A 23814-nucleotide genomic window follows, 5' to 3' on the forward strand; every position below is an offset into this window, starting at 1 on the left:
ATTTCTTCAGAGTGTATGTGGAAATCATGTTACATTTTAAAAACTGAGTTACTTGTTCTTCTGTTAAAGTTTTTGAGTTCTTTATATATTCTGAATATTAATCTTCAGAGCATCAACTGGCAGAGACTGCCCCATCAGTTCTTGCCTCTCTGTCTCCAGCTATCACATCCCACTCAGGCCTGGGCTTCGTCTGTTCTTCCTAGAGCATTTTCAGAGTTTTAGGTCTTACCCTGAGGCCTCTGATACATTTTACAGGGTGAGAATCTAAGCTTTCCCAGCACCAGGCCAGAGGCAGTCTTCTCTCTAGTGTGTGTTTCTTACCCCAAGAATCAGATGAGGTCATGCATGTTCAAGGTGGTGTGGAGGTAGATAAGGACATTAAAATGTATAAAATGACAGTGAAAACATTTAACATTCAGCTTAATAATAGTGGTAGTGGATTTTTTGAGCTGGTAGGTGCTGGGTACTTAAAGGTGAGGAAATTCAAACTCATGCCTCTACGACCCCAAAGTTTTGGCTTCACAGATTTCACAAAAGATACTAAGGAAAAAGCCGGGAGGGTGTGGGCCCGGTGCCCGGGAATGCAGGCGGCATGCTCGAGGAACTGAGGGAATCACACACCTTCCACGAGCTTCTCAGTCTAAAGGCAAAATGAGGGGGGGGGGTAGTAAGCCTTAGCTAACCACTGTCCAGTGCTCCCTCCAAGATGGCACTGTGCTGAGGACCTCCACCCCCCACGTGCTGACAGTCATTTCTGCCAATAGCCCAAGGGTTGGGGGAGCAGATGCTGCTGTTATCCCCATTATACAGATGTGGAAACTGAGGCAGAGGCAGTCATTTGTGTGCCAGTCCACAGTTGGTGAGGGAGTACTGGCATCTGAACTCAAGACAGTCAGCTCTGGAGCTGCTGCTTTTAACTTCCTTTGGTGTGTGCCAAAATACTTAGGAAACAAAAGGGAGACCAGGCTGTTTTATTGGTTACCAAAAACTTTCAAAGGACTGTGAGCCTCTGGAATGAAACTGGAAAAAGCCTACCATTACAGCAGTCACGCAAATTTACACGAACTTGGGAAAAACATGCCTGCAGAGAAGGAAATCAAACTCAAGGCTGATGGTTAGTGCCAGGGCCAGGCATGTGGAAAGGATTATGTAAGTGGTACGCATGCACTAACAAATGAAAATCGGGCTCGGGAGGAAAAGGCAGAGCCCTGGGCTCTGCAAGGGCATGTTCTGGGACCCACAGGCCTGGGGTGGTGGTGTGTGCTCCAGATTCTAATGAGGGTCAGGGCGGTGTTTTGGGGGGCATTTTAGGCCTTCCGTTCAGGGCCAGGAGACATCTGGTGATTCACTCACCTTACTCTGTAAAACGAGAATTTGCTGAGCCCTCCCCCTCCAGGTCCCTGGCGAGGCCAGGAGCTGCTGGATGTTTACATCGTCCCCAACTTCATTGGCCAGAACCTGAAACAAAGCAAGGTGCTCAGTGTGGACAGGAGGGGCTGCCCAGGCCCTTCTTGCCACTCACTGCATGGGACTCAGAGGTGGGGTGGGCTTCCTGAAGGCCTGCTTCATCTGCATGGCCTTCTTCACACCTCAAAGCTCTGCTGTCAAAGGCCCAGGTCAGCTCTGCCTTTCTCTGTGACACTCCAGCACTGTCCTGTCCGCAGGGCCCATCATTGCCTGCTTCCTTGCACCTGTCGCCTGTTATCACAGAATTCTGGTTGGCTCAGGAAACGCACTGCCACAGGGCCTGGCCCTTTGTGACAGCCACTGTCAAGTGTCTCTTGGAAACACAGAAGAATCAAATGAGGCTGATGTGCTTAAGGAACACCTGACATCATGGCCACCAAAGTTGTATGACGCTAGGCCTACCTCAAGGCTTTGAGGTAGAACTAATACCCTCCGTATGTCACCAAGCTGATCCCCATCCAGCAGGCTGCGTCTCTGGCCCTTGTCTCCACAACAGAACACTGTTTTGGAACTCTTGGCCAGTCTGAGTGGTTCCAGCAAGGAGGACACATGCCAGAGAATTTACTATGTCAATATCAACAGATCAGACCAGCTGGCCCTTGGGGCCCACACGCTACACCTGAGCATTTTCCTTTGAAAAGAGCTTTTAGGGCACAAATTCCCTGTTCATTTTCTATACTGCAGGTCACAGAGAGCGGCAGGAGGGCCAGGCAGCCTTTTGAGTCACAGGCAAGGCAGCATACTGAGTGGAAATCTAGGGTCTACCAGGGCACAGGGCAGGGTTGGGGGGAGGTTCAGGGAAGGCTCCCAGGCCTCTACCCCATGGGCAGAGCTAATCTCAGTCCTGGGGTAGCCCCCAGGGTAGTGGGAAGCCCCCAAGTAGCCAGCCACTCTGTCCCCAGACAGGGCACAAGCAGGAGTGAGCACCCTGGCTTTGGAAGAATGGGCCATCAGGATTTTTCTGGCCACATAAGAAGTCCCACACCCTGACTCTGGAAGACCTTCTGGGCCACACGGAGTTCCTGCTTTGTAGACTGGATCTGGTTGCGTAGGTCACTCATCTTCAGGTTGGTGGCTGCAAGCCTGTCCTGTAGAGCTTTCACTTCTGGGGTCTCCGGCTGGTTGGGAAGGACAGAGAGAAAGCAGTTACTTGTCACCTCCATACTAATGACAATCAGGGCTACTGTTTGTGTATGTTCCAGGCACTGGGCAAGTCCTCAGGAAATCCCCAGCCCTTTGAGATGCAAAGTTGAGGTAGGAGGTAAGCATTAGGGGCCTCAACTACCTGGTTAGTACAGGCAGGAGCATGGACTGAATCCTGGAGCTCAGCTTCAGGGCTGAGCTCTTTGCTCCGTGTTATGGCCACTCTCTGCTATGCCCAGAGACAGGCTCGTGCTAAGAGCATCTCCTTCCATCTTCAGAAAGCCACACCAGTTCGGCAGGCACGTTATGACTCCCCAACTCAAGGCCTCTTCTTCTGGAGTTAGAGCTGTCAGCACAGGCCATGACTCTGCCAGCAGAGTGTGTTTGCTCTAATGGAAATACAGCTTGAAACACCAACCCTGAGAGACATATGCTGGAACTCAGGGACGTCTGCTTTTATCTTTTCTCTTCAAAAAATAATGTCTGAACTGGGTGTGGTGGTGCACACCTTTCATCCCAGCACTTGAGAGGCAGAGTCAGGTGGATCTCTGTGAGTTCAAGGCCAGCCTGGTCTACATAAAAAGTTCTAGGACAGCCAGGGCTACACAGTGAGACCCTGTCTCCAAGATGACGACGACGACGACGACGACGACAACGATGATGATATGATGTTGAGGAAAATGTTGGAAACAAATGATTAAAATACCGCCTGTCAGTGCTGGAGAGATGGCTCAGTGGTTAAGAACACTGACTGCTCTTCCAAAGGACCAGGGTTCAATGCCCAGTACCCACATGGCAGTTCACAACTGTCTGTAACTCAAGTTCCAGGGGATCCTACACCCTTACACAGATATAAATGCAGGATAAACACCAACACACATAAAAATAAATAAATTAATAAATATAATTTAAAAATATATATATGCTGCCTATCTCTGTCTCAGTAGATATATACATGGGACCTCCACGATCAAGCCATTCAAATTCCTTCTGTTAGTGATGAAAATCAAGTCTAGAGAGAAGCAAAGCTGCCCTGGTATGCACAGGGATGGGGATAGCATGGTGGGATTAGAACCCTGGTCCTCCTGCTGTCCTGGCCATGTCTCCCAATCTGAGCTCCTGCTGTCAATGGTGCTATGCTGTTGTCATGGCAACAGTGAGGCTGGTTAGCAAACTAAGTACCCATCAGGCCATGCTGAAACCCCTGCTCCTGCCGGGTGGACCAGGGCCCTGGGTTTGGGGGAAGCACGGTGGCTACAACAGCTGGCCGCTTTCTTTAGCAGGCACCAACGGAAACTCCTGTAAATGTTAGCGTGAAAGAGAGGCCAAGCAGACCAAGTCTACGGATTTCCATGGAACTTGCGACAGCCTACTGAAAACCAGTGGCCATGGGGTCCAGTAGTCCTGACTGCATTCATCGCCACTGCCAGGATAAAAGTGAGAAACCAATGTGAACAATATTTGCAGAGTGGAGAATTCCACAACGTGCAAACAGGTCCTTGAAAAAAATACACATTTTCTGCCCTTGTGGCTGGCTGCCACTCCCTTTTTCTTCTCTCTGTTAATCCTTATCTTTAAATTCGTCCTAGCTGAGAAGCAACACCTCCTCCTGGTACTCAGGGCTTCATGCCATGAACCTTAGGGCCTTGACAGTCCTGTTTTGGGCACTGCAGGAATGCATGAGCATCCCTGTACCTCTGAGATCTGGCAGCATCTTGGAAGGCTGTTCAGAGCATGAGCAGAATACATAGGACACATCTGGAGCTAGAGCCAGGCTGTGATGCCCACTCCAGGCCTCAGCTCCTCACCACACAGAAGTGCTTCATGCTAGCCTCAGGTGTGTGGGAGGCATGTGGGAGGTGTGCCAAGGCCTCTTGGCTTGGGTGGGCAGCTGACAAAAGGACTAGAACCAGATGGCATCCAGGGAGCTGGGCCCATTCTCCCTCCCAGTCACCTTGGGCTTTGGCCTGGCCCCCAGAGCAGGCTGTTTCTTTGGAAGGAACAGCCACAGTGCTCTGGGAACAGGCATTGCTGACTGCTCACAGCACAATCTTCTGACACTTCTTGCAGAGTGGAAGGCACTCTGGAATGTATTTCAGAGGGGTCTAGGGCCAGAATGTGCAGTGAGAAGCAGGCCTCTATAGTGCTGCTGTCCCTTGGGGTCCAATGATCCAGACATGGTTTTGTTCTGTCTCTGAGCAGAAGACAACAGGGAGAGTTCCTAGCCTGGAGAAGATGAGATCTGTAGCCTAGCATACTCTTCTATCAGAGACTCAGGCTCCTGAGGTTGGCTACAGAATCCATCTGAGACCCCTGCTCCAGTGGCCACTCAAGAGCCCCTCCCTGGGTGCCCCCTAACCCATTTTATGCTGGTGCATGTCGTTTTCCTGTGTGTGGGCTCTGGGCTCAAACCAAATGCTATCCAATTGGCATCCAGGTGAGCCAGCTGTGCAGAATGTTCTGGTGCCTGGCCTCTATGCCTTAAAGGCACTGTTCCTCCTGGAAGGCCTTCACCACCCACTTTGCCAGAGCATGGAACCTTTACCACCCGCTAGCCCACTGATGGAGGGTAACCTCCTGTTGCCAGCTCAGGCCTGGCCTGTTTCTGAAGGCCCATCACACCCTCTCTACATGGCTGCTCCTTTTCCTTTTAGACCCTCTGTGGACAGAGGCCAGGTTTGAATCACTGTATGACAAGGCAGATAATCCTCTCAGGCTAACAAGGGACACAATAATGTTACCAAGGGTAACTCAAGTCAAGGGACCTCGATGACCTGGATGAGTCAAGGACAGCTTGGCGTGTTCCTTGGCTGGAAGGGTTGTGAAGAACACTGTCCCCCTCTACAAAGAGCACTGTGGTTGCCCCCCCAGCAACGACACCGGTTTACACACTCATCCCTACACCCCATGGGGTCCATCACTGCACACCCAGGACTGAATTTCTCTCAAGATCAGCAAGTGGTGGCCTGATCCTGAGGCATGGACAAGAGGGGACATGAGGCAGGAAAAGGAGCATTGAACCAGGAGTCCTGGGGCTTGGCCCCCTCTGCCACGGCTGGTCTGGCTTCCTGAGAAGCCCCTGGCATGGCTGCTGGGACATTCTGGAGACTCAGATGCAGTTTAGTCTGACTTGGTCTCTACATCCTTGGCAAGCTTACCTTTTCATGGAGCTACATTCACATGGCCTACTTTTTTTTTTTTTTTTTTTTTTTTTTTTTGAGACAGGGTTACTCTGTGTAGCTCTGGCTATCCTGGAGCTCACTCTGTAGATCAGGTTAGCCTTGAACTCACTGAGATCTGCCTGCCTCTGTCTCCTCAGTGCTGGGATTAAAGGCGTGCGCCGCCACCACCTGGCACATGGGCGGGCTACATTTTCTGGCATGTTCACTAGCTAAAAAATGGGTCTGGGGAGTGAATCTATAAATCTGTAGAGCTGCACAAGGGCCCCCAAGGCTTCAGTGTGCACAGGCCCAAGGCTGCAGTGTGCACAGGGCCCCAAGGCTGCAGAGCTGCACAGGGGCCCCAATGCTGGAGTGTGCACAGGTTCAAGGCTTCAGTGTGTACAGGGGCCAAGGCTGCAGTGTGCACTGGGGCCCAAGGCTGCAGTGTGCACAGGCCCAAGGCTTCAGTGTGCACAGGCCCAAGGCTGCAGTGTGCACAGGGGCCAAGGCTGCAGTGTGCACTGGGGCCCAAGGCTGCAGTGTGCACAGGCCCAAGGCTTCAGTGTGCACAGGCCCAAGGCTGCAGTGTGCACAGGGGTCAAGGCTGCAGTGTGCACAGGCCCAAGGCTTCAGTGTGCACAGGCCCCAAGGCTGCAGTGTGCACAGGGGCCCAAGGCTGCAGTGTGCACAGGCCCCAAGGCTGCAGTGTGCACTGGGGCCCAAGGCTGCAGTGTGCACAGGCCCAAGGCTTCAGTGTGCACAGGCCCAAGGCTTCAGTGTGCACAGGGGCCAAGGCTGCAGTGTGCACTGGGGCCCAAGGCTGCAGTGTGCACAGGCCCAAGGCTTCAGTGTGCACAGGCCCCAAGGCTGCAGTGTGCACAGGCCCAAGGCTTCAGTGTGCACAGGCCCAAGGCTGCAGTGTGCACAGGCCCAAGGCTTCAGTGTGCACAGGCCCCAAGGCTGCAGTGTGCACAGGGGCCCAAGGCTGCAGTGTGCACAGGGGCCCAAGGCTGCAGTGTGCACAGGGGCCCAAGGCTGCAGTGTGCACAGGCCCCAAAGCTGCGGTGCCTTACAAAGAACGGGGCTCACCTGGTAAACTGCAAGTGTGAGGACCTGAGGTCAGTCCCTAGCCCCACGTGGGAAGCTGGCATTGCAACACCAGTGCTGGGAGGCAGAGACAGGAGGACCCTCCAATCCTGCTGCACAGCTCAGCCAGCCAGCGCGTAAAACTGGTGAGAGACCCTGTCTCACAGGAGTGAATGCCATTTCTGAGGAAGACCCCTGAGGTTGTCCTCTGGCCTCCACATGTATAAACGCACATGTACACACGCCCACGCATTCCTACACACATAAACACATATACATGCGTACAAATTAGAGGGGAAAAAAAACAGGATTCTCTGAGGAGCTGGGAGCAAGCTTGTCTGCTGGGTAAGGCTTTGTGGGTCTCTCCCTGTGAGGACATGATGGAGGAGATGGCGGCCTGGGAGCAGGCAGTAGGCAGATCAGCCTTCTCCCCTGGTCTTGTGTCCGCAGGTCTTGGAGGCCCCAGCTCTACCAGTTCTCCTAACCCCATGGAAACTAGCTCAAGATGGGCCTTCCCTTGCCTCTGCCAGGCATCCTGGCCACAGGGCGTAGACAGAGCTGTTTCCTTGGGCTGCTCTGAGGTGGCCACAGTGGTAGAGAAGAGCCCTTGGCTGAGCAATGGGTAGGAGACCATGGCAGGGTACCCAAGAACCTCTCAGGAGGGGAGGCCCAGGTGACAGCTACCTACAGACCCAGCACAGAGGAGAACTCGTACCAAGGCTCTGTCTCCCGTCTGGGTCCTCAGTGGCTTGTCCTCTGTGTCAGTGGTCCCCTTGGCCGGTGGCCTGGCTGGTGCCATCTGCAGCTGGAAAAGCAGACCTGGTATTAATAGTTGGTTGTGCTCAGCAGCTGCACAGCCAGCTGAAGCACCTGCTGCTGCGGTGTGTGGCCACCGTCCTGGTGTCTGGCCCTTGGCTCACTGTGGCTCACTGTGGCAAGAATGTGATGGGAGCGGCCGACTGGTGGTCAGCCCTGCTCCCTAGAGCAGCCCAAGGACCTACTAAGACCTTAATAATAACCACAGCACAGCCACACTCTCTGTGGCGGTTTGAATGAAAATGGCCCCCCTACACTAACAGGAAGTGGCACAATCGGCAGGAATGGCCCCGAGTGTCACTGGGGGTGGCTTTGAGGTTTCAGAAGCTCAAGCCAGGCCCAGTGTTGCTCTCTCTTCCTGCTGCCTGAGGATCCAGATGTGGAACTCTCAGCTTCCTCTCTAGCACCATTCTCTGAGCCAGTTCTCTAGAAATACATCCCAGGATGAAGAAAATCTTGTTCAGTGCCAAGTGTGAGGACCAGGGTGGGTCATGCAGGGCCTGGGACTAGATTTCAGACTCAGGAAAGGCTGCAAAGGCTCGCTCAGCCCAAGGACCCCCCCCCCCCCAACTCCTGAGGACCCAGAACAACTGGCTGAGGCCCTGCCGGAGCAGCGGGCTTGTGGCTAGCTGGGGGAGGGACAGCAGGGTCCTTACTCCTGGCTGTAGCTACAGATGCGCAGGGGTTTCTGGGAGCTGACTGAGCACATGTTTATCTAGCGCTTTCTACATGCCAGGCTCCGTTCTAAGCAGTTTAGAAATGCCACATCATTCAATTCTCAGGAAACCTGGCAACAGGTCCACCACTGTGGCCAGTTGGTGGATGGGGGACAGGCACAGTTAGGGGCATGGTAGCAGCTTCAGGTCTCACAGGGAAGCTCTGTGTCCATCTCTCTAGCCAGACCATGCCAGGCTTCTTCTCAACAGCCAGTGTCCCCTGGCTGCCTGTCGTACCCCGTCTCTCTGGATGTGGCAGGAACTGGGAAACTCACTGCAAACCCTGTGCCCTGTGACCTCCAAGTGTGGCCTCTCTCTAGAGCCCCCTCCCGAGGAAGAGCAGCCTAGGCCCTTACTTCACGCTCCAGCTCCTGGATGCGCTTAGTCAGCTGCTTTACTCTGGCCTTCGCGCTCTCGGACTCAGCCATCAACCCCCGGTTCTTCTTGGACAGTTCAACGATTTTGGTAGCAACTAGATCTCCAGCCATCCCAGTTGCCCCTAAAATGAAAGAAATGGCAAGTTCATTAAAAATACAACCTGCACCTCAAATCTACACAGCTGTTCAGAGAGTCAAGCATGGTGTCTAGAAAGCCATGGCCTTCAGCAGGTAAAGAAACTCCATTTCGCCGGGCGGTGGTGGCGCACGCCTTTAATCCCAGCACTCGGGAGGCAGAGGCAGGCGGATCTCTGTGAGTTCGAGGCCAGCCTGGTCTCCAAAGCGAGTTCCAGGAAAGGCGCAAAGCTACACAGAGAAACCCTGTCTCGAAAAAACCAAAAAAAAAAAAAAAAAAAAAAAAAAAAAGAAACTCCATTTCAGCTAAGTTTGGGGGTAAGATATAGTATGAACACCCATGTTTCTCATGGAATAGTCCATGGAGGAGGGTTCTGGAGAGAAACAACTGATAACTTCCAGAGACGAAACAGGAATGATCCAGGGATGGTCTCCCTGGGAGCTAATTTCCTCATGGGACTCAAAAACAACAACAAAAAAATCTGCTTTTAGCTACCAGAAAACTGTCCAAGGAAGCCAGAGGAGCAGGGAGAGAGCCCGTGAGAACGGCAAAAATCCTTTCCCTGCCTTCCCGAGTCCTTCCTCCAGGATAGCCTCATCCCTGAAGCTGCAACCCTGGGGACAGACATGGCCGCACAGGGGTTGAGTGAAGACAGTCTTGAAAATATGTGATGGCTACAGTGGAAGTCTCAGCACTGACCACGGGCTCTTCCATACAGGTGGTACGGTACACATCGGAGTGGCTGGCGGCTCATGTCTGCGAGCCCTGCACTTGGGAGGTGGAAACAAAAGGGTCAAGAGTTCAAGGCCTGCTTCAGCTACACAGAGAAATAGGGAATATATACCTGTGCTACATGAGACCTTGTCTGGAAAAACAAAACAAAACACAAAGCTGTAATACTCAAGCAGGACACAAAGGGACCTAGATGGTACTAGTTTCTATAGTCTTCGGCAAGTGGATGAAGGAATTCTAACTGTAGTGCATGCTGTGCTTGGTGTAGTTCTAAGGCAAACAGGAAATGGGGCTATACCTGGTGGTGCACGACTAATTCAAGCATTTAGGAGGCTGAGGAAGGCCAAGTTCCAGGATGCTGTGGGATGGTCTGTATGTCAAGTGTGTTGCTGATTGGTCAGTAAATAAATCACTGATTGGCCATTGGCTAGGCAGGAAGTATAGGTGGGACAAGGAGGAGAATAAAGCTGGGAAGTGGAAGGCTGAGAGAGAGACACTGCCAGCCGCCACCATGACAAGCCGCATTGGAAGATCCCGGTAAGCCACGAGCCATGTGGCAAGGTATAGATTAATGGAAATGGATTAATTTAAGATATAAGAACAGTTAGCAAGAAGCCTGCCATGGCCATACAGTTTGTAACTAATATAAGTCTCTGTGTTTACTTGGTTGGGTCTGAGTGGCTGTGGGACTGGCGGGTGAGAGAGATTTGTCCTGACTGTGGGCCAGGCAGGAAAACTCTAGCTACACCAGGACAGCCTGAACGACACAGAGATGTGATGGGAAGAAAAGAGGGGAGAGGAGATGAGGGGAGGGAGACAGGAGAAACAAAAGGGAGGAAGGGAGGGAAGGGAAAAAAACAAAACAAAACAGACAAACAAGGACCAGCCAGACTTCTCTCTCCAAAGCAAGGGCTGAATGATGATCTCAGCATGGAGAGTGGAGCTGAGCAGTCTCAGGAAGAGTCGGTCGAAGCTGCCAAGTCTGCACTGGCAGATGGTGGAGATGGAGCCACAGGACAGGCTGGGGAGGAGGGACCACCCCAGGCCCTGTTGGTGGACATGGATCTCCTGCTCTGCCTGGAGCTCACTGGTTTAACCACAGTCCCCCCCACCCCCACCTTCCAGCCCCTGAGCAACAGGAAGCAAAGTTGAGTGTCTGTCCTCACAAACCAGAGCCTTGACTTCTGTATTTTCTGTTCTGAACAGGAAAAGCCAAAGAATGGAAGGAGTAGGTGCATCCAGCCACCCATGGCCTTCAGGATGCTGTGGTCCTCCTGATGGGACCTTTGTCAGAACTGTTCAGGGAGACAGGGAGGGACTCTGGAAAGGGCAGGGTCAGCTGTGCTGCTCCCTACGGTAGATGGCACTAGCTTTCTGTTAACAGCTATCTGGGAAGTGTGATGTGGTCTACAGGAGCACTGTGTCATCAGGACCAGAGTCCTCAACAATTCACACGGCTAAGGTCAGAGGCATCATTGCAGAGCCTGTGCCTAGCACACACTCACAGGGCCAAGGTTACCCCAAGACCTGCAGGACCAGTCCCTCACAGCTCTGGTGCCAAAATCTTCACCAACAGAAACAAAGTGTAGCCCAGACCTACAGGGCTAGGATCAGCAGAGCAGCTGCTGAAGGGCGCATGCACCTGTTGAGGGTGTTTGGGTCCCAGACTTCTGCAGCATATAGCAGTTGCTGGTAACGTCCAAGCCAAGCACCAAGGAGAAACAGACCTGCCAGCAACTCCATAGACCACTGTGACCACCTGACCCTTGCACTGCTCTCTGGAGCCTGCAAGACAACTGATCCCACCCTCCTGGACTGCACAGCCGTGGAGGAGTTACCTGTGAAGGCAAACCTGTCCTCTTCTATCTTCTTCTTGAGGTGTTTGATCTCAAAGTCCCTCTCCTTCAGCAGTTTATACAGCCGCCCGTTCTCATCCACTGTCTCCCTGAGTTCACTACGAAGCTGCTGGATTTCGTCTTCCAGCACCCTGTATGGGAAAGGTGGATCAACTGCTCCTCATAGGCACTAACTAGGGCCCAGGGTCCTGCTTCTTGCTAGGCTTGTAGTACCACAGTTGGGCACTAGGGGGCACTAAAAAGTTGTCTGCACAAAATAAGACTGAAAAGGAATTAAGTGTGGATGCACCATGTAGGAAGGCTTGGACAGCGTTGCTTATTTCTTCATATGGGTTATACCTCATTGTGTGTGTTTGTGAGCGTGTGTGTCCACGTGTATGGGTGCATTTGTATGTGTACAGTTTGAAGCCAGCAAAAATAGATTCTGAGCAAAACTAGAAGCGAGACAACTCATCAGTGGCTTTGGTCTTTGGTACAAGGCTAGCAGGGGGTGCCACATCAGCCTGCGTGGACCTGTGTGTGCCCACGGTACTGTCAAGTCCAGAGCACTAAGAAGATTCTGGACATCTTTCAACCTTCCTACTGGTGATTTAAAAAAAAAAAAAAAGGTAAGGAATCTGCACAGCCTCACAACAGTGGTGTTTACATGCTGCTGTCTCTCAGGGTGTGTCGGGGGAGTGCTGGCAGAGGTGGAAGGCAGAACCAGGATGACCTACAAACTATTAATTCCATCCCTTTCCTTAGAAACATGGATTTTAGCAAAGTGACTCCGAAAGAAACTCCCGACCAATAAACCACACTTGAGGAGTCTACAGTCCTCCATCTGGCTCACACACACGGCCCAGCAGCTCGCATCCAGAAAGCAGAGCCCTGTCGGCTACAAGAGGCCTCAGCTCTCTGTGCCAAACCACTGTGAGCTTACAGACGCTTGCCCAGTTGAGACAGCTGTCTAAATCTGCAACCACTTCATCCCCCTCCCCACCTTCCCCTCCCTCCGCTTGCCCAGTTGAGACAGCTGTCTAAATCTGCAACCACTTCATCCCCCTCCCCACCTTCCCCTCCCTCCCCTCCGTCCCCTCCCTCTCCACCTTCCTGCATGCTGCTGAGGAGGTCCTTACCTCTTCTCAAAGATATTTTTCAGGTTCTGCTCCTCTGTGTCGAGGAGGCTGAGGCTGTCTGGGATCTCCACAAGCCCCTCCTGGTCAACTTTGCTTTTACAGCTCAGCTCTTTCTCCTTCTTTTTCTCCATCTGTTTCTGTAACCTTCTGTGCTGCAGCTCCTGCATGGCCTTGAACTGGAGTCGCAGAGTGTCTGCTGAGCTTTCCTCAGCCGCCATCCTGCCCTGAAGACAGAGAAAGCCGGAAGGTGACTGCACAGCTAGCCTGTGGCGATGTGTGCCATCTGAGGCCCAGGTTCTCATAGAGCCATCAGTGAGTCCAAGAAGACACTCAGAATCCTTCACCTCAATCACCGACAGCCAGGGCTGAGCAGAGACTGCCTGGCCCTTCTGTCAGCACCTCTCAACTCTGGATGCACATTAGCATCTCACAGGAGCTGCCAAAACTGAAGGTGTCTGGGCCCACCCTCAGAACAGCTAGATCCCCATCTCTGGAAAATCGGCCCCAGCTATCATTTCTTCTTTCAAAGTTGAGGGATAGATCTACTATCCCATCCCATGTAGGCACATGTCTACAATCCCAGACTTTGGATCTCAGTAGGAGAATTAGTTTAAGGCCAGCCTGGGCTATATGGTCCCTGTGTGTCAAAAGCCAAAATAAATAAATACACAAACAACTTGTCTGAGGTGTAATTCACATACATTAAAGCACATACATCAAATCTCTCTACTTGTGCTGCTGAGGTGACCCACTGCTGGTGCTCAGAAGACAAGCCCCTTAAAGTCAGTCTGCCTGGCATGCATCCTCGCTCCATGTCTGTTCTTCCCTTTCCACAGGCAAGGGAAGGGCTCAAACTGACACAAAACCTTATCTACCTTAGGGTGTAACACACCAACAAAGGCACCCCTGTTTTCTGTTTCCTCTCTGAAATTTCACTATCAATATCAAAGTAGGAGTTTGTCCCAAGATGTTGTCTGTATCAGCCTCCTCCCAATTCCAAACAGAATCTAGGAGACAACTTCTATCTCCTGGGACCATCCATCTCTCCCAAAACGTCTATATTCCCTGGTTCCCTCTGCCCTGGATGCTCATCTGCTACTCAGAGCCAGCAGCACGTGCCGCACGCGGGCATGTCAAATAACTCACCTGGCCTTTTCTCCTGCTTGGCTGTCTATTGCCAGTTAATTACTGCAGGGGCCCAGGGCACCCTCAGTTTCCCACTTATCCCTACGCCACCACAATCAATCCCCCACACCATAGCTGCTATTCTGCTTTTCGACAGATATGACCCTCAGCTAGGCCACGACTACCCCAAAAGGCATCTCCGTCACACCCAGAGCTCCCGCGTGCCCCTTGCTCTCACACACCCTGGCAGTCCCCACCCCTCTGCTCTGCTGACTTGTTCTGCCTTTTGCAGAATTTCACAGGGCCAGAGTCACACGGTGGTTAGGATTTTGTGACTAGATCTTTTTTCTTTTTGCCCCGTGCCACCTTTCAGATATTCGCTCCCACTGCTTCATGTTTCAGGCCGTTCCTTTTCGCTACTGTGTAGCATTTTAATGTCTAGACGCCACACTGGCCTATAGTTCTACCTGCCACTTGGAAGTCTGAATAGTTTCCAGTTTATCCCAGAATCAAACTGCTATGAACGTCCACACCGAGACAATCCTGTGGGCGTGCTTTCATTTCTCTTGGTATATACCTGAAGTGAAATGCTGGTTCTGTAATAAAATTTTGTTTGCCTTTCTAAGAAACTGCTATGCATGCACAGACGTACACACAGACTCACACACACATATTCACACACTCATGCGTGTACGCAAACATACTCTCTGTCTTTCACCATGCCATGTCTTCAATCACTTTAGACTCTGGCAACAAGGCCATCATGTGGCGCCTCAACCTTGTACTTCAGCTCTGTGAGCCAAAATGGATCTTAACTAGTCGTGATCACAATGGGCTTCACTGGGGCTACTTGCCTCCTTCCTGCTGATCCTCTGAGCCCCCCCTTCCTCCCCCAGCAGTCCCTTCTGTGCCCTACATCTCCTATCACCCTCTTTCCTCTGTACCTTTAGATCCCTTTCCAGGCTCATGATCATTTCTACTTTCACGGCAGCACCCCAGACATAGATATTACAGTCTGGAATCATATATGACAGGAAATGCGATATTCATCTGCCTAAGCTTAGCTTATTTTGTTTAACACAATAATTTCCTGCAAATGCCACGGTTTCATAAAGTTGCCTTATGGACATCTTCTTCATCCCTTTTCTGTTGATGGACACTGATGCTGCTTCCATTTCTCAGCTGCTTCCATTTTTCAGCTGGTGGTGATGGTCCCACAAGCATGCGTGTACAGACATCTCTGTGTCGGGACTTCCGGAGTCTCCTCTGGTAAACCTCTTTCTACTTTCTCTACCTCAACCCCTAGAGCCTAGGGCCTAGACCAACAACCATCAGCTAACGGGCTACTACCATAGTTTCATAACTCAGGCCTTTATCTGCTCTTACCTCACCCCTCTACCACAGTCTGTTCTTTTTTTTTTTTTTTTTTTAAAGATTTATTTATTATGTATACAGTGCTCTGCCTGCATGTGTCCCTGCAGGCCAGAGAGGGCACCAGATCTCATTACAGGTGGTTGTGAGTCACCATGTGGTTGCTGGGAATTGAACTCAGGACCTCTGGAAGAACAGTCAGTGCTCTTAACTGCTGAGCCATCTCTCCAGCCCCACAGTCTGTTCTTAACACATTAGCCGGGGTGGCCTTCTACTGTCCAGCGGAACATGTCCATTCCAGCATGAAGCCAGGCCCAGTGTGCTCTGCTCCCCTCCCCTCCCATGTGGTCACTAGGGTTAGTGACCACTTGCTGTTTCCTCTATACTCTTTTCTCCACGTGTTCTCTGGCTCCTTTCTGGGCATCTCTGGATCCAATGGGCCTCTCCTCTGGGGTGGCCTCCCTAGTGACCTGCATCCCTTTCCCAACATCTGCACGTATGTCTGCAGGCCAGAAGAGGGCACCAGATCTCATCACAGATGGTTGTGAGCCACCATGTGGGTGCTGGGAATTGAACTCTGGACCTCTGGAGGAGCAGCCAGTGCTCTTAACCTCTGAGCCATCTCTCCAGCCCCCTCCCAACTGTGTATTAATCACCTTTCTCATTGCTGTGTCTAATCTGTGACAGAAGCCACTTAGGGAAGAATGATTTAGTTCGGCTCACAGTTTTGAGGGCACAGGCAACCATGGCGGGGAAGGGCAGCGACTATCAGGACAGAGAGCGGAAAGTGGTTACTGCACTCCCCTTTCAAACTGCTACCTTTTATTCAGTCGGGGTCTCCATGGGATGGTGGGTCTCCCCTCACAGACACACTCAGGGCGTATTTCCTAGATGGTTCTGAATTTCGTCAGGTTGTTAATGAGTATGAACTACCATCCTGCTTCTAAGCCAGGTCTCACTTCCCAGGTCACCTGACATGTTGCACACTTTACACACCAATTGTCTGTTTTCTCCCACTAGTATGTAAACTACAGAGGACGCACATTTGTTTTTAGTTGTTTGAGATGGGGTCCTGCAGTGGCTGGTGCTGGCACTTGCTGTGTAGACCAGGCTTGCCTCAAACTCATGGCACTCATGGCACTCATGGCAAACCATCTGCGTTAACCTCTCAGATGCTAGAGTTACAGGTATGTGCTGCTATGGCTAGCAGGACACGGGATTTATTTATTTATTATGTATACAACGTTCTGCCTGCATGTATGGCTGCACACCAGGAGAGGGCACCATATCTCATTACAGATGGTTGTGAGCCACCATGTGGTTGCTGGGAATTGAACTCAGGACCTCTGGAAGAGCACCCAGGGTTCGTAACCTCTGAGCCTTCTCTCCAGCCCCAGGACACGCCATTTTCATCCACCTTGTTCATGGTCATGTTACAGGACCTAACAGTGTTTGGGACATGGTAGGTGCTTAACTAATATTTCCAGAAAAAGTAAAAGAATTTGGCCTTTTATAGATAATTATACTTTGTAATTGTAACAAATACTTAGATAACCACAGACAACCATAATTCCTTACAATCTTTATTCTGTTTTCCTTTTTAAGACAAGATCTTCGTATTTAGTCCAGTCTGGCTTCATACGTGAGTATGGTTGTCAATTTGGGGCTAACATGGGGTTTCTAGTAAGTTTTAGACCAGCTGAGGCTACAGAGTGAATCCCTCGCTACTCAAAAGACCAAAGGGATTAGGAAAAGACGTTCTGTTAAGTGCCTGGGCAGGGTCCAGAAACTGCAGACCTGAGTAGCACTTCCCACCATCCCGCCACTTTCCTTCTTGTGTTCAACCCTACCCCCCACTTACCGCCCCCCCCCCATAGTAATAAATGCCCAGTAATAGCCTGAGGCCTCTGGAGCCCAGGCAGGGCAGCAGCGCCTATGCAGGGGTGGGGTGGGGTGAGGCCTGAGGCCACATGCTGAGTGGTAGCTGCAGAAGAACTGCGCCTTGGTCTTTCCCACACAGGACGAGGGTCGGTCCTCTGCCTCACTAGCCCTTCCCACATGGAGTCCGCAACTTGGTGCGTCTGCGGCCAGGATCTTACTTAGGTTCGGTCCCCACTCTCGTCCCCCATTCGGTTCCCCATTCTCGTCCCGCCCCCCAGTTCGGTTCCCCACTCTCAGCCCCGGTTCGGTTCCCCACTCTCAGCCCCCGGTTCGGTTCTCCACTCTCGTCCCCTGATTCGGTCCCCCACTCTCGGCTCCCGGTTCGGTTCCCACTCTCGGCCACCGGTTCGGTCCCCGCCAAGCTCCTGGCCTCTGCAGCCCCCCCAACACTTACCGCGGCCCTGCTTCAAGATCTGTCCTCAGGGCCGCCGGCTGGCGCTTCCTCCGCCCTTCCCGACGCCGGCACGCGCTGCCCCGGCAACCGTCACCAGGGAAACCAATCAGGTCGCCTGCGTCTACGGGGGCCGGGAGAGCCCCTAAAGGACTGAGTGGACGGTGCTGCGGGTGGGGTAGACCTACCAAACCGCACCCACCAGCTGGACGGAAGAGGGCACCGCGCCCCTGAAGCCTTCACTCTTCCGGAGTGTGTTTTATTTAAGGATTTATTTTAATTTTATTTCATTTTTTATTTTTAAAGGCAAGGTCTCATGCATCTCAGGCTGGCCTCAAACTCACTCTGTAACCTAGGATGACGTTGAACTTTGGATCCTCCTGCCCCCACTGAGTGCTGCACCACCACGGGTGTGCAGTGTCTCTTAAAAAGTTCCACACAAGGATGCATATCCTACTGGCTTGCAAGGGTTTTGGAAAGTGGATGATTTATCATGCAATGTAACATAGTTACCCATAGTATCCTTGGAAAATATGAAACAAGGTGGGAAGGTTGTGTTATGATGATGATTGCAGCAGGCCAAACATTAATAATCTAAAAAATCCCTTTTTTCAAATGGTGCACAGGACAAAACTAAAGGAATATTATAAGTGATTATGGGATACATCACGGATGACAACAACATGTCCCTAGTCAGTCTAGCCAAATCTCTAAGCTTCAAGTTCACTGGAAATCCTATCTTAACTAAAGGTGGAGAGCAGTTGAGGATAAACACCGAGGACAAACTGTGTCTTTCCCATGCACATATGCACCCACACAAACACACACACACACACACACACACACACACACACACACGCATCACTAAGAAAACTCATACATGAAACAACACACAAGGGATTATATCTGTATGGAAGAATTCTAGTGCATTTTATTGTATTTTATTTTGCATCTTTAGAAGTTTTAAAAATAATGAAATTTGGTTTTGGTGTTTTTTTTTGTTTTTTGTTTGTTTGTTTGTTTTTTCGAGACAGGGTTTCTCTGTGTAGCTTTGCGCCTCTCCTGGAACTCACTTGGTAGCCCAGGCTGGCCTCGAACTCACAGAGATCCGCCTGGCTTTGCCTCCCGAGTGCTGGGATTAAAGGCGTGCGCCACCACCGCCCGGCTTGCTTTTGTTTTTTAAGAAAACACTTTTTAAAAATTATTTTTGACAGCTGGGCGGTGGTGGCGCACGCCTTTAATCCCAGCACTCGGGAGGCAGAGGATCTCTGTGAGTTCGAGGCCAGCCTGGTCTACAGAGTGAGTTCCAGGAAAGATGCAAAGCTACACAGAGAAACCCTGTCTCGAAAAAAACAAAATAAAAAAATTATTTTTGACAGTGCACTTCCCAGTTTGACATTGCTATATTTCAGAGCCATGAAGGGAAGCAAAAACACAGGAAAGATAATCCAAGGGAGGCCTCCAGATATGCTCACAAGCCTTTGCAACATGAAAGCCGTCAGCTGTATTGAAGCTGTTTTTCTTTTTGTTTCCCAACCATGTAAAGTGAGTCCACGTCATTACCCGTGAAGGTGCAGGACTGGCCCTCACAGCACCGCACCTCCCTGCCCACCCCTTGGAAGTGCAGTAGTGTACACAGGTGTGCAGCATCTCATTCATAAAGCTGCGTTGTCAGTGTGTGTGTGTGTGTGTGTGTGTGTGTGTGTGTGTGTGTGTGTGTATTTGCAACCTGTGTGCATGTGCCCATGGAGGCCAGAAGACATTGGGTCCCCTGGAAGAGCAGGAATTCTTCTTAGCTGCTAAGCCATATTTCCAGCCTTCCACAAAACTTCTTTAGCATACATTTTGGTAAATGTAAACTTCCAAGGGAACCACACCCACTACACACCAACTTTTCCTGGCCGTGGTGCCTCTGTCATTTTCCTAGTGCAGATGTGCTGAGGTGACCAGAAAGCACACACCAAGAGGACTTTTGTTTGCTCTTCAGTTGCCTGTGTGTTGAGCTGAGGTTGAGACCTGGAAACCTGCAGGACAGCCAAGAGGCAGAATGGGTTCAGTAGACAGCACCTCAAAGCAGCAGGGTCTACGAAGCATGCATGTATCATTCATTCGCCTCATAATCATGAGGGAAACTGTGGTATGGGGATATAGGAGCCAGATGCACTTAAAGGGTTCTGAACAGCACTGTCCCCAGAAGCAAGTCAGGTTTCCATTAAGATGAGAATACACTGCATCAGAAGATACAGAATTTCAAGCTGGCCTCCTAGGGTATGTATTAGAAAGTTTCAAGCTGGGCATGGATGCATTTGTCTGCAAACCCAGCACTTTGGAGGAACAGGTAGGAGGATCACAAATTCAAGTCCAGTCTGGGCTCTGTAATGAGTTCCAAGCCTGAGCTACACACACAGGGAAACCTGTTCTAAGAGAGAAAGGGCTGGAGATGTAGATGTACTAGATGCTTGCCTATCATGTATGAGGCCCTGGTCCATCCCCAGCACCACAGTGTGTGTGTGCGTGTGTAAAACATTTTGTGCTAAAGGATTGTTTTTCACCGAATCATTTTATATGTATGAGTATTTTCTTGCATGTTTGTGTGTGCCCCTTGTGTATGCCATGTGCCTATGGAGGCCAGAGAGAGCATCAGATCCTCAGGAACCTGAGCCACAGACAGTTGTGAGCCGCCACATGGGTGCTAGAAATCAAATGCAGATCCTCTGTGAGAGCAGCAAGTGCTCTTAACCAGAGTCATCTCTGCAGCTCCTAAGGATTGCTTTCAATAAGGATGCTATTAACCCATTCTCACAAGACCAGGAACATTTATTTTTCTTTAGTCTGAAAATTTCCTGTAGTTTATAAACTTGATGCTCTATCATTTAAGAAGACAAGAGAATGTGAATCCATCTTCACTTTGTTATCCCAGCCCCGACATCCCGTTTCGCTAACCAGTATTTGTAGAATACTGCTTGATTGTTTTAACTTTTAAAATTACATTTTATTTATTTGTTGGGGGGCACCTATGCCATGCGTGTGCGTGGAGGTCCAAGGACGATTTGTAGGAGTTGGTGGAACCCAGGTCATCAGGGCTGGCAGCAGGTGCCTCTGCCTGCTGAACCATCTCATCAGCTTGATTATGTAGCATGCTTTAATCACAACTATTTGTAACATACTTCCAGAAACATAAAATACTCATATTAAACACAAGAAAGAAAACAGGGGCTGGAGAGATGGCTCAGAGGTTAAGAGCACTGGCTGTTCTTTCAGAGGTCCTGAGTTCAATTCCCAGCAACCTCATGGTAGCTCACAACCATCTACAATGAGATCTGGTGCCCTCTTCTGGCCTGCAGGTATACATGCAGGCAGAACACTGTATACATAATAAAAAAACTTTAATTAAAAAAATACTTAAAAAAAAGAAAAAGAAAACAGAACATCTTAAACATTTGATATTCCCATTGACTCTTCATAATCTGAAACTGAGACATGACTTAACATTTCTCCTTTTAAAATATTTTTTGAGAGATGTAAATCTTTTCCCTCTTCCTTTTCCTTCCTCCAAACCTTTCCATATATCCTTCTCTGCTTCCTTTCAAATTTATGGCCTCTTTTTAATTGGTGTGTGTGATGCCACCTGTTCAGTCTGAATAATGCCACTTGTATGTATGTTTTCAGGACTGACCACTTGATACTGGACAAACAATTTGTGCTCTTCTCTGAGGAGCACTCCTTCTCCTGGCCTCAGCACTCCTCAGTTGCCTGTAGTTCTTTGTCCAGGGTTGAGGCCTTGTGAACCTCTCCCTCTCCATGTTACCATGTTTGTTGAAATCATTTTGATCAGTTCATGCTTAGGCAGCCATGTTGGTGAGACTTCATGGGTGTAGCTTCTGACATTTCTGGGAGAAACAATCTCATAGCAAACTTATGTGTGTGCATGCCTGTGGAGTCCAGACACCAACCTTGGGGTTGATCCTCAGAAGCCATTCATCCTGTTTGAGACAGGATGTGATAGTTTTGTCAGTTGTTACAGTCTAGTCTCACCTGGGAAGAGAGTTTCAGTGAGATTGTGTAATTTATGGCCTGTGGGCTACTGTCTTGTTTAATTGTGGGTGACACCTGGGTTAGGGTTTTGAATTGTAGAAGGATAGAAACAGTAAGCTGGGCAGTAGGGAAGAATGCATTCGTTTCATTGCTCTTGAGTGCTCTGCAGTGATGGACTGAACCTGGAACTGTGAGCTAAGATCAACTCTTCCTCATAACTGGCTTGTCAGAGCACTTTCCATAGCAACAGAAAGGCCTCTCGATGGGCCCAGGATCACCAATCCGGCTAGGCTGTCTGCCTGCCTGCCTCCCTCGCACTGGGATCAGAAGCATAAGCACCACACTTGCCTTTTTCTACAAGGGTTCAAGGGACTGAACTGAGGTCCTCAGGTTTGCAAGACAAGCGCTTTGCCAACTGAGCCAACGTCCCAGCTCACGTGTATTTATCTTTTTGAAGATAACAAGGTCATTGTGTAGGCTTCCCTCACTGAAATGATATTCCTCCTACAAATAATAAGCATAAAGTCATTCTGCTTAATGAGAAGCTAAAATGAACAGAAAAGTGACTCTGATACAAGCCAAGTCACAAACTTCATTTTATTTTTTAAATTATTTTATGTGACTGTTTGTCTGGTGCTGGAGGAGACAAGAAGAGGTCATTGGATCCCTTGGAACTGGAATTATAGATAGTTGTGAGCTGCCATCTAGGTGCTTAGAATTGAACCTGGGTCCTGGGGAAAAGCAGCCATTGCTCTTAACCACTGAGCCATCTCTCTAGTTTCCTCCATTTTCTTCAGCAGCGGTATTACCGTTGCTATGGGAATCACACCGGCTGTGAAGAGCTTTGTAGTGTGGGAAGTACCCACTGTCTATACTACTGCATACCTGGTTGTCCTACTTCATAATGGGAGTTTCACTGAAGCTTAAAAGCCAAGGCACCCACCCATCCAGCTCCACCTCAGCTTCGGAGGTCCAAAATCCAATCTACCACCTGGCCTGAGTATCTCTCGGGTCTGAGTCACAGCATGTAAACAGGACACTGAGCCAAAAGCTTACATTTGGGTGTTGGAAACTCTATCCAGAGCTCTTTTCCCAGGAGCAGACCCTAATCGGGCCCAAAGAGCCACCACAGAGGTGTTGTGAGCACAGATTCGGAGCAGAGACAACAGCCTTGAGGCATTTTTGGCCCAGATTTTAAAGCCTTACTGATTATTCAGCTTCTTACTCAGGAGCCCCAGAGGATTAAAAAGTTCAATTTCTTCAGACTCAAGCCTTTTGATGGAAGGTCTGCCTCTTCAACCTGTGATGGACCCGAGTTTTGCTGGCCCCAGCTTCCTCTAGACCCTGGAACATTTGTTCTAGTGGTACATCATTTTGGTTACAGGAAGATCTGATTCCACCAATGGAGTGACGTCTAAAATGTGTTTGTGTATATGGAGAGCTCAGTCATCACATGTTGACTTCCTCAGTGTTCTGACAAGACCCAGTGACCTCCGGTTCCAAGTGACGTCCCAGCTGGATGAGATCTACCCTGGCCCTTCACCTAGCCATCAGCACAATGGACTGGACTGGACTGGGAATACACTGCGATTTTCCTCCCAAACTTCTCTATTTTATTCTCAGCTCATGTCATGGGTTTTCATTGTTGTTTAATGTTTTTATGTAGCTTTTTTCTTTCTGGTGCTGGACATTGAATCCAGGGCTTCAAATATACTGTACAAATGCTTTACCACTGAGCCACATCCCCAGCCACACATGGAGACAACCTGATCTTGGTAATTGTTTGTTCTGCTGCCTAGGCCTCCAGTGCCTTACACACTTACTAACATCTGACTTGCATTTCCACAGTGAACACAGTTTGTGCGTGGATCTCTTCAGCCTCCCCCTTAGAGAGCTGAGACAAACAAATCTTTGTGGTTGATATATTGTGCAACCCAATAAACTTACCTGGGGGTCAGAGAACAGAACAGCCACTATATTAAACATAGGTTTAGGCAGTGGTAGCACATGCCTTTAATCCTAGCATTCAGGAGGCAGAGATCCATCTAGATCTCTGTGAGTTCAAAGCCACACTGGAAACAGCCAGGCATGGTGACACATGCTGTCTTATTAATAAAATCAAACCCGGAGCCAAGTATTGGGGTGAACACTGGAAGATCAGAGAGACAGAACAAGCCACAGCTAACCTCACCTGGCCAACTCCTCAGCTGATCCTATTTCCTCAGACTGGAAGCCTCTGAGGCCTCATATCCAAATTGATCTCAGCTGAACTGCTGCTAAAAGCCTAAAAGCTTAACCAGCCAAATGCTTGTAGTTTCTGGTCCTCACGCCTTATATACCTTT

The 23814-nt window shown here is 50.1% G+C and overlaps 1 protein-coding gene across 4 annotated transcripts in view; it reads right to left on the minus strand.

Annotated features, from left to right (window-relative positions):
* Positions 1-17547, minus strand: part of Ccdc13 (coiled-coil domain containing 13) — a 38448-nt gene extending 20901 nt beyond the window's left edge. For 3 of the 4 annotated variants that reach the window (XM_059268946.1, XM_059268944.1, XM_059268943.1), the window contains exons 1-7: positions 17440-17547; positions 12609-12832; positions 11473-11621; positions 8746-8888; positions 7573-7662; positions 2469-2585; positions 1354-1458 (exon numbers count right to left, since the gene is read on the minus strand). In XM_059268946.1, the coding sequence (XP_059124929.1) occupies positions 1354-1458; positions 2469-2585; positions 7573-7662; positions 8746-8888; positions 11473-11621; positions 12609-12826 (822 nt within the window). In that variant the 5' untranslated portion in view covers positions 12827-12832; positions 17440-17547. The remainder of the gene's footprint in view (positions 1-1353; positions 1459-2468; positions 2586-7572; positions 7663-8745; positions 8889-11472; positions 11622-12608; positions 12833-17439) is intronic. The other variant, XM_059268947.1, reaches the window with a different exon arrangement.
* Between the last annotated feature and the right edge of the window lie 6267 nt (positions 17548-23814).

Source organism: Peromyscus eremicus, chromosome 7, assembly GCF_949786415.1.
Source record: "Peromyscus eremicus chromosome 7, PerEre_H2_v1, whole genome shotgun sequence".
NCBI lineage: Eukaryota > Metazoa > Chordata > Mammalia > Rodentia > Cricetidae > Peromyscus > Peromyscus eremicus.